The 11,682-nt window shown below is 37.9% G+C and overlaps 1 protein-coding gene across 13 annotated transcripts in view; it reads right to left on the reverse strand.

The window, feature by feature from the left end:
* Positions 1–11,682, reverse strand: part of Erc1 (ELKS/RAB6-interacting/CAST family member 1) — a 301,008-nt gene that overhangs the window by 192,599 nt on the left and 96,727 nt on the right. For all 13 annotated transcript variants that reach the window (XM_031383184.1, XM_031383186.1, XM_031383181.1 and 10 more), the window contains 2 exons: positions 10,112–10,279; positions 2,052–2,189 (listed from right to left, as the gene is read on the reverse strand). In XM_031383184.1, the coding sequence (XP_031239044.1) occupies positions 2,052–2,189; positions 10,112–10,279 (306 nt within the window). The remainder of the gene's footprint in view (positions 1–2,051; positions 2,190–10,111; positions 10,280–11,682) is intronic.

Here is an 11,682-nt window from a genome sequence, read left to right on the forward strand (position 1 = left end):
AAATCCGCCTGCCTCTGCCTCCCAAGTGCTGGGATTAAAGGCGTGCGCCACCACCGCCCGGCGAAATATTCCCATTAAAGTTCAATTTCCAATTAACTAGAAACTTATGTGTATGTCCCTAGGACAATAAGTAACACATAATTCTTCACTATGATAATACTGACACAGACTACTTACAAAACAATAGGAATTACTCATAACTCATATCAAAAGTAGGGGGAGCTATGAGAAACTGATCTTACATAAGAGAACAGAGAAGTGACAGAAAAATTAAAACTTCTGCTCAGGTGCTCAGGAGGCATGAAGGCCAAAGCAATTTAAGTATAGTTCTGGGTAATGTTTCTAAACATACTCAGAAAACATGCATTCATTCTGGCAAGCAGATCAAAGCATTCTGAGTCCAAAAGACCTAACAAATATTGCCTCATGCCTCTAAAAATTTCAATTAAGTATCTCAAAGAAAGTACAGCATCATGAGATAACCTTTTAATCTCAACACTTGGGATATGGAGTTAGGAGGATCAAGAGTTGAAGTCTTGGTTGCTAACTCACTGCATCTGGAGTTAACTAAAACACAAATGGCTGGGCATATCTAGCTCTCTTTTCTTACTTGTTCTCACTCTCACTAGCAAGCCCATTTCTTCTTCAGGATTCTGGCATATACTGAATACCAGCTGAAACATCCAGCATTGTGGAATGGAAACTACTAGATTCTTGGACCATCCATTAGTAGACCCTGATTGATGAAGTAGCTAGATCACAGCCTACAAGCCATTCTAATAAAATCTCATTATATAGATGGATGATAGATAGATATAGACAGAGGTAGATAACAGATTTATTCTATCACTTGTTCCTCTACAGAACTCTGACTAAGACACTGAGCTACAAAGCGAGCCTGAGGCTAGCCTAAGCCACATGAGACCTCATCACAAAAAAAAAAAACATCCCCTCCAAAACAAACAACAAAAAGCAAACAAAAACAACATAAAAGGAGATTCTCTAAAATGCGTTCTCACCACTTCTGCATCGAACCATTCCTTAAAGTCACATATGCTCATAAAAGTAAAACAAAGTAATAAAAGCCAAGGTGCTGGAGAGATGGCTCAGTGGTTAAGAGCACTGACTGCTCTTCCAAAGGACTCAGGTTCAATTCCCAGCACCCAGCTGGCAGCTCACAACTGCCTATAAGTCCAGTACCAGGGGATCCAATGCCCTCTCTGGCCTTTGGAGACACAAAGCACACATGTGATGTTCAGACATAGATACAAGCAAAATTTTAAAATTATTTTAGGTGCTGGGCAGTGGTGGCGCACACCTTTAATCCCAGCACTTGGGAGCCAGAGGCAGGTGGATTTCTGAGTTCGAGGCCAGCCTGGTCTACAGAGTGAGTTCCAGAATAGCCAGGGCTACAACAGAGAAACCCTGTCTTGAAAAACAAAACAAAACAAAACAAAACAAAAAAAAACAAAACAAAAAATTGTTTTAGGAGTAAGCCAAGACTAGAAAATTAGTCAGGATGTAATATTCATGAATAAAATCTCTGAGTGTGTCATGTGGTGAGAAGCAAACAGAGCAGAGCCAGTCTGGGATAACATCCTGAGGAGCAATGTCGAGTATCCTGAGCAGAGCCAGTCTGGGATAACATCCTGAGGAGCAATGTCGAGTACCCTCAGCAGAGCCAGTCTGGGATAACATCCTGAGGAGCAATGTCGAGTATCCTGAGCAGAGCCAGTCTGGGATAACATCCTGAGGAGCAATGTCGAGTATCCTGCACATCTAGCCAATCAAATAATGAACTTTTGTTTCCTTTAGAAAGCAGAAAAATAGGGAACGCATGCTAATTCTTTAGGAAATATAGCTATAGTCTTTTTGTGTACAACCAATCTTGCCTAGAAGTTGTTCGTAACATCTAACAGTAACTAGACTGTCTTTCCACTTTATCCCATGCACACTGGCAGTGAAGAAAAGGATTTCCTCCCTATTTATAGCCAATTGTAGGATAATGAGAAAGCAGAACACAAGTCTGAGAAGAGCAGGCGGTCACTTACTTTATCTGCAAGAGCCTCCTCCAGAGTCGTCAGAGCTGTGTCTGTGTTAGTGGTGTCTGCCTGTAGAGACTTGACTCGCTCTTTCAAGCTGCTCATCTGCTTTTCTTTATCTCTTAGTTGTTCCTGAAGATTTTCTATCTAAATATACATATACATTTAAAAAAAAACATTAAAAAGGGTAGAAATAGGCACAACAAAAGTTACTTAAGACATAGACAAATTATGATATGTGTTCTCTGTAGAAATAATTTACACTTAATTGTTTCCAAATTACATGCTGAACCCTACTGCAGCCAGAATTTTGTACCACCACAGAGAAAAGACAAACATCCTATGAACATACATACAGATAGGCAAACCCCTAGGAAAATTTTGAGGCACAAAGTTTCAATGTGAAGTCAGAATGCTGAAAGGGACAGCAATGGATCCATATGAAACATCATCACTTCTAAGATGCCACTGTGTACAATAAACTGAAGGACAAAGAACAAAGCAACCACACAGAAAACTGAATCACCTGTATAAAGGAAAAGCTGTCCTTATATGTTAGTGTTTAGATTTTTAAAACACCCTTTATCTAAACAAGTATTTTCAGTGGACCTTCTTACTATGTTCATTCCCTTCTTCTCACTCACTTAAATGCATTCATTTTCTCAAAAGAATTATTTATTTATCCTACCCAAGTACTCACCAGACTTGATCCTGCTTGGCTCACCAGGTCAGACAATACTAGACACACTCAGAGTCCTATGTCAGTAGACAATTACTAATTTCCTTATAACATGCCAGGCACTGAAAATACTAAGAAAAATGAAGAGGCTTACTTCTATTACAGGACATGAGAAGAGGGAAAGAATGTCCCATCATGAAGCTGAAACTGAGCAAAAGATGGACTTACTGGCCTACTGAGGAACAGACTTTGAATTTCAGAGAGACTGGAATGCACAGAGGTTTCAATCCTAGAAATGGCCTGTCAAGTTTAAATAATTTTCATGGCTGTAGAAATGAAATTTGAAGCAACTTCCATACACACTTGGTAAACAGTTCTGGGATTTGGTTTGCTTAGGTAAGAGAGTATATGAACTAAAGATTAAGACAAACCAAGCATGGTAGTGCATGCCTACAATCTCAGCACTTTGGGAGGAAGAGGCAAGAGAATCAAGAGTTCTAGGTCAAGCTAGATGAGTGGATGGAAGGAAGGAAGGAAGGATGGATAGATGGATGGATGGATGGATGGGTGGATGGATGGATGATGGCTGGCTGAATGGTTGGATGGACAAACAAATGACTAAGACATATGGAAATTGAAGCAGACACTATAAAATGTGGCAAAGTATATTTATGGCCATGTGTGCTTGAGGTCTAAATGTTTCCTGGACTTACTGGTCCCATATGCCCCAATATTTTGGGGAGTTTTTGCCAGTATCTTTATTGAAGAAGCTCTCTATGCCTCCAGCTCTTCTCCCTCAAGTATACAATATAAGCCAGATATTTGGTCTTTACATTTTTTCTTCATGATTTCTTATTTCTCTTTTATTAGTTAAATTTTTACAAATTATTGACTACAAATTATTATAGTTGAATTATTAAAAATATAAGGCTAAGAAGGGACATTTCATTCTGAAAGAGAGATACAATAAGTACGATTTAAAGGCAAATATATTAGACCAATGGAAGTTTTCACAGAAAGTACTTTACATGCTCAGAGGACATGGAATGATATACTTCAGTCCTCAAAGAAAAGAACTACCAAGATTATTGCACTTGGATGAGGCTTAAGGGAATCCTACACTCACCAGAGAAGTTAGTAAACACCATTAAGAACACAAGCAGTGATGGCATGGATCTCTGAGTTCGAGGTCAGCGTGGTACCCAGAGCTAGTTCCAGGACAGCCAAGGCTCAAAACAAAACAAAACTGAGCATGAATAATTACTACTAGAAAAAATAGATAGGTCAATGAGAAATAATAAAGAAATATTATCAACACAGTAAATCATCAAATTTATAAAATACAGAAAAAAAAGTTCAAAGCTATAAGAAGAAAACTGGAATGAGATATAGTAATTTTATAAACACCAAGTTGAAAGAGCACCAAATGTTATTTAAAACGAAGAAACAAAACAAGCTACTAGACAAAAAAAGATTTAGGCCCAATATAATAATAGTGAGTGGCATAGCATGAATTTTGTAGCACAGAAAAAAGTACCAAAATTTATGTAAGAGCACACAAAAGTAATCTTTAAGTAGCCAAAAATCCTAAGCAAAAAGCAATACTGGAGGCAATATTGAGGCCACTGTAACAAAAGCAACATGGTACTGGCATTTAAAAAGGGGGCGGGGGGGAGAGACAAACATGAACCAGATAAACACAAGTGGACTCATCAAGGTATTTTTAACTGAGACTCAATCCTAATCAAAGGTGTTAAAAAACTGGATATCCAAATATAGGAGACCAACACTAGACCCTTATCTTAGTCTGCCAAAAAAAAAAAAAAAAAAAACAAAACGTTGAGAATTCTGGTTTCTTTAAAAGAAAACACAGAAATGGAAGAATACGCTTCCATTTTAATCTCAGGTGTGGGATATGGGGCTGCTTCAGATTGTCCACAGCAGCTGAGCATGATTCGCCTAATGCTCTGGCAGAGGCATGATTCTGCCAGCAACAGATAATCTCTGCAACTGTGTTATTTTTGCAAATCTCAGGATGTTTCAGAGGGAATATAATGCTAGGGTCCAGAGAGGTCAGTGGTTGGGTTGTTGCTATTGGTCACTGTTTGTTAAATAGTCATACCCAAAGAAGAAACAAGGGACATTAGATATCCTGACAGCAAAGATCAAACTTGCCCCAAGAAACTCAAGATCCCTAATCAGCAGGAAGTAGTCTAATGACAAAGTCATCCGTTTCCTTTCTTTTCTTTTTCTCTCCTATCTCGTGTTGGGGTTAAAATAGTGAGGAAAAGGTGGAGAAGAGTGACAGGAAAAAGAACTCACAGAGTAGCCAAACACCAGCTACAAGGACAAGACACTTTTAAGATCTAAAATTCAATCTGAAACTAGAGGAAGCCCTGGGGGAACACTTCAGAATACTGACCCGGGCAGATTTCCTAGATAAGACTCCAATGACTTAAAAAAACTCAAGAATGAGAAAATCTGAACAGACATAAAAGAAGAAATATAAATAGTCAATACTTATAAAAAAAATCATTTAGTTATCAGGCTACTGATAACTAAAACTACTGATAATAAAAACTTACTACAGTTAAAATGGATCTTTTTTTTTTTTAAAGTTAGTAGAATTTGAGGGAAGTGAAGCCCTTATACATTGTTAGGAGCATCAGTTGGCAATCCCAGTGTGCAGTACAATATGGTCTTCTAAACATTAAAGATAGAACTACCTTATCATTTTCCCAGCTCTGAGTTTTTAAACAGAAAACAGAAATCAGCATACATGTAAACTTACTGTAAAATCCACAATAGCCAAATGTGAAACAACAGGTGAAAGAATGTGGTATGTAACAACAGCATTACTCAGCCATGAAGAACAAGATCTGTGACTTCCAGGAAAATGGACGGACATGGAAGTCAAGTGAATAATCTTAAGTCCTGTATGTGTGCTAAGGACCTGAAGCCAGAAAATGTGCTCTTAGGAACCAGGAAGGGGTCAAGGTGAGCTGGGGAGCAGGTATAAAGGTGGGCAGACATTATTAGTACACTGGGAGTTTTTGTATATGTTTCCTTCAACATATGGGCTCCAAAGATCATTACAATCATCTCTTCTGTAGCTTTAGAGACATAAAGATGATATTTTATTGATAGACATTCAGACTAAAGAACTGAGAAAGATGATAGCTTATCAATTTTGCATGGTTTTTGATTTCTACTCTGTATTTCTAGTTACCTGGGGTTAAATGAAATATTAGAGGAAATATTAGATAAAATATTCTAGGGATAAAGCAATTATTCAGCCAGGTATGGTGGTACTATAGTTGAGATTTCAGGAAGCTGAGGCAGGAGGATCATGCGTTCAAACCAGTCTGTGTTATATTGAAGAAAGTGTCTCCAAATACACACTCTAGGAGGAGTGGTTAGAAACTTTCCGTTGCATACTATTCCAAGTAGTATGAGTAACTCTCATGCAGCCCTGCCTGGAACATGAATCACCTATCTGTCAAATATATCCACACTATAGACAATATCCAGACAAACTGCTGTAGAAGGTAGACCACTTTATAATCCTGTGTTGATTTTTTTACATTAATTTACTTATTACGTGGGTGTCTGGGTACACGCGTGCCATGGTGTAACTATGGAAAACAAAGGACAGCTTGCTAGACTGAGTTCTTTCCTTTTACATATGGGCTCCAGAGATCCAGCTCAGGTTGTCGGGTTCAGTGGCAAGCCTCCTTGGCCCCCATGGGCTTTTTATGTATACACTCTACCTGTTACAGTCAAAACTCAGTAAGTACCTATTTAAGCATGCATCCAATTTTGGCTTGAGAAAAATTTTGTGATGATCTATTGGACAGGCACTTATTCTAAAGAGAAAGTCCAACATGGGTGAATTAAAATACAAATATTTTTAAATTAATTATTCTCAAAAAATGTATTCCTTAAAACAACCTTTCTAATTATCACATTTACTGAGTTAGAAATAAAATATTATGTTATACAAGGATGTCTTCTTTCTACCTGATTTTTATTTTATAATGAAATAAAACTGATACCACAGGAAAACTAAAACTAAATGCAATGCTCTATGAGGAATTCACCGAATCTACATACCAATTATACACTGCCTTGGATTTACTGACACCCTTTATTTTGGTTTTTATCAGCATTGCACAGCTGTCAGGAGCTATCATGTTTCAGTGAGTGCCTTGTGAGTGGATATAAATCCACATAAGTCTAGTCAAGTGGAACTGAGTATTCTGTCTTGGAAGCCCTAATCCCTACCAAGGAGAGACTTCCTCTACTAAAGAAATCCCAAAGCACTTCCTGCAATCACCAGGAACACTTGAGAACTGCTTTGATAATACCTTCACAAGCTTTTTTAAGCAGAATTAAATTTATTAAAATGAAGCCCATGAATCAGAAAGGCCTTGACCTTTTTTTTTGCAAATACTTTCCAGGTTCAATTCCCAACACCCACATGGCAACTCAAAGCTCTCTCTAACTTCAGTTCCAGGGAATCCAATGCCCTCTTCTGGCCTCCAGAGTTATGCATGTATGTATGTAGTATGCAGAAATAGAGGCAGTCAAAACATTTATACATGCAAAATAATAGAGATATGTTTTTAAAACCTTATACAGCTTGTCATACTAAAATTGCTAAAAGATGGGGCCTTTAAGGCAGCAGCAACAGTGAGACTGCTCAGTGCCTATGGTATGTGTGAACCAATGCTTTCGGGTTTTCTTAATGGCTACACAGAAAAAACACCTGAGATCTAATAAAAACTCAGATGTTTTCTAAAAAAATTAAATCAACAACCTAGGCTTAAGCTCCAAAAGGAAAACTTCATTTTATTATTTGTAATACTAACAAAGACAGTGAAAAAGCCAAAGCCAAAGGAGATTGGCTAAAGTAAACACAGTCTACCAGAGAGGGGATAGGTAACCATTACACCTCACATTCTCAAAGGCCAAGATGCAGAAATGTGTTGGTTATTTACTGATGTATTAAAAAAAGAGCATTTACTAAAGATATGACCAATATCTTCCCAATTTAAAAGCAAGCGTAGGAGCTGGAAGTGGCTCTGAGGTTGAGTCTTTTGTGCCCTGGCAGAGGGCCTGAGATCAGCGGCCAACACCCACGTCAGGCAGCTCACAACCACAACCCTCGCTCCAGGGGACCCTACACTGTCTTCTAGACTCCACTAGTGCCTGCATCACACATTCAGATTTTAACACACAGACAGTACTCACAATTAAAAAGAAAATCAAATCTTAAAAGAAAATCAAACCTTAAAACAAAAGCTTATTTTTATACCTTTTTTCTTTACCTTTGTCACATTTTCAAATATCCAGGATAGATATTCATAGTTTTATTGATAATAATAAAAGAAAAGGAAGTGCTATGTTATCCACGACATCTTAGGTAAGTCTGTCATCATACATACTCAATAACATAGAATGGGAGGAGAACAATGTTCACAAGGGAGGTGCTTGTGCAAAGGCCTGGCTGGCAACCTAAACTTGACCTACAAATGCCCCAATGTGGCAAGAATGAACCAACTCCCAGAACTGTCCTCCAGCCTCCATATAGTGTCATGGTACAACATTCATACACACAAATTATTAATTTCATAGAATCCTCAAAAGATTTCTAAAAGGCAGCTAAACAGCCCTTTATTTAACTTATACCCATTACAGGCTTATTCTTGAAGTATTAATAAATTTATCTGTCAATTGAAGAGTCTTCTGTAATACTAAAGAAAAGATGAGAGACAGCAAATGAATTCAAAGAATTACAGATTTTGAGACTTACTTGATTAGAAAGTGTAGGAAATAATGATAAGGTATATTATTTGCTTAAAATATAAATTTCAGTTCGTATCACCAAGGAAAAATAAGCAAGCAATGAAAGTAAGCAGAAGGGATTCCTGGTACATTTATGCAAACAAACTCCAGAAGACAATGGCATGGTAACTCAGATCTGAATATGCACGTTTTTTCAAGCTCACCAATTTGTTGTAAAGATACTCTATCATAAAACTCCTTTAAGGGGAATTCTAGAAAGCAGGAGTCCAGTACCAATTAACTGTGAACCCTGGCCATCTGTTATTGCCTACTGTATTCTCTGAGCACAGAGTTATACTAGTATATTCAGACATGAATATTACACAAGAACTGGAAGACTAGGAGTGTGCAGTGCAGCCCAGGAGAACCAGGACAGCTCAGTCAAGGGGCTAACAGTCTGTCTATTACCACAGCCATCACTGTGTCAGAGTCCCAGAATACCTTCCCAGAGAACTCTGATGACAATCATCCCTGCTCATACTACTTCTTTCTTGGCTACTGTAAGCAAGTTTAACAATAAACTAAGAAAATGTCAAACATTGCAAATCTATCATCTCAACAGAAATGAACATTAAGTTGAAATGAACCTTGAGATAACAGCTACAGGCATGTTACCTTGTCTATAGTACGTATAGTACAAAGAACCTTTTCTGCTCAACTTGAAGGTGATTCAGCCTTCTTATTTGCAGAGGGTTGTATCTCGTGTTTTCACTTAACATTCATTTGTTCTCATTTACTTTTTACAATTATTAAACTTGAAACACTCTAAATATTGGTTTACTATTTTGATAGTGCATGCTAATCTAATTGTTTTAAAAAATTTAGTGAATTTTCTATCTTCGTATCCACACTGCTTGCTTCTCTGTACTTTGGAGACAACCTGCCCATGGAGAAGCAAATATATATTCTCATTCTATTTATATTATTTTGGTATCTTCCTGACATCTGCATAGCCTTTATATATGCAAAAGTATATTTATTTGGATATATATGTAAGCTAAAAACTGGAAAAAATATCAGCAGTTTGTTTTTATTCCAAAAGAAACCCATTTCCAATAATTATTATAGTCAAAGAGGTGAGCCAGTCTCCCCCTGCTGCCCGTTACTAGCTCACAAGGAGCACTGCAGCTGAGCGACGGAGTACAGCAGCTCAGCATGCAGTCCGCACTGCACAGTGAATGTGCACTGCAGCCTGCAGCCGCAGGCTTTACTCTTCAAAACTGTCACCTAAGTGATGAGATGGATAATACATATACAATACTAATGCATTTCTATTCCAATTAAAGATAGTAGAGGTAGGTTAGCTAGCCAAATTGTCTGTCAGTTTCTTAGACACTCAAGAAACAGAATGAGAAATCCTACTAAAAGATAGGGATACGACTGAGTTCATTAAAGACAATGTGCAGAGCAGTTTTAGCAATCTACCTCCTGCAACAATAGTTCCAAGTACTCTGCAAAATCTAAACAGAAGAAGAATGGCAGCATGCTCAGAATAAGGTTATGTCACAAGTGGACCGCTATGCTCAGAACACCTGTGCCTTACCTTCTTCTGGAGAACATTGACCTTCCGCTCTTTCACGTCCAGCATGTCCTTGAGGTCATGTATCTCTCCAGCTTGTGTGCCCTTCTCCTCAGCCATATCTTGGATTTGTTTGGTTTTTTTATTCAGCATAGTCTCCTTTTCTTCCAAACGCAATCGAAGAGCATCCACCTGAGAACAGAAGATTTACAAACAATGAACGGAACAGAAAGGAGAGGAATAGAAATCCTTGGAATAGAGTCACTATATTTTAAAGTTAATAAAACTGGGATTCGGTAGAATTAAATCATTTTAAAAACTCTAATAAGCAGTATAATGATTAGAACTTTAAAGGGGCTGGAGAGATGGCTCAGCAGTTAAGACCACTGACTACTCTTTCGGAGGTTCTGCGTTCAAATCCCAGCAACCACAGGGTGGCTCACAACCATCTGTAATGAGATCAGAATCCCTCTTTGGTATGTTTGAAGACAGCTACAGTGTACTTACACATAATAAATAAATAAGTTTAAAATAAAAAGAACTTAAGCATTCCAAATTTACCATAGTCAGAGGATATCAAATAAAAAGCACAGAGGCAGTGCACGGGAGTCAGCCGCCTTCCTCTAAAGAGCTTATGAGTCAGAAAGACCGCTCAAAGAACCAGCATTGGAACCGGGCTACAAGTGACAAATGGACCCTCACTAGATTTGAAACAGAAAGTGGAATATGCATTTTAGGAAAAGAAAGAGAGTAATTTTAAAACTTAAATGTCCAACACAGCATGTTTTAGCAAACTCATTTAAGATGGCTGAGCATAAAGCAAAAGAAGGACATGAGATAAACCAAAATGACATATTAAACCAACTGCCAATAAGGTTCTTAATTTTATCCTGTTTGCAAATGAAAATCAATAAAAGACTTGTAAGGATAAAAACTTGATAGTCAATATTTATGTTCTAGAAAAATTATACTGGGCTGGCGAGATGGCTCAGCAGGGAAAAGCACCAACTGCTCTTCCGAAGGTCATGAGTTCAAATCCCAGCAATCACATGGTGGCTCACAACCATCCGTAATGAGATCTGACACCCTCTTCTGGTGCATCTGAAGACAGCTACAGTGTACTTACATATAATAAATAAGTAAACCTTAAAAAAAAAAAGAAAAAGAAAAATTATACTACTCTGGTCACTGGAACACAAAGACATTTGTTAGTTTCACCCTTTTGAAGAAGTTAGAATCTAATGGAGAAGACAGCAGCATCATGGAGAACATAAACAACAACAACAAAAAAAAAAGTAGAATGTTTTCTAAAAGTACAGAATAGGGACTGGAGAGATGGCCCAGTGGCTAATGACCAAGCATGACAACCTGACCTCAATCCCCAGAACACACTAGGAGAGGACTGGCTCTCATACACCAAGTATACGTTTAAGAAAAAGAATAACTCAGCTTCAAGATCTGTGACGAGGTGGACAGTTTATGAAAGATAAGCAATGGTGAGTAAGATAATGGAAGAACCTTTCAGCTAGGCAGTGGTGGTGCACACCTTTAATCCCAGCACTTGGGAAGCAGAGGCAGGTGGATTTCTGAGTTCA

This window comes from Mastomys coucha, unplaced genomic scaffold, assembly GCF_008632895.1.
Source record: "Mastomys coucha isolate ucsf_1 unplaced genomic scaffold, UCSF_Mcou_1 pScaffold20, whole genome shotgun sequence".
Classification (NCBI taxonomy): Eukaryota; Metazoa; Chordata; class Mammalia; order Rodentia; family Muridae; genus Mastomys; species Mastomys coucha.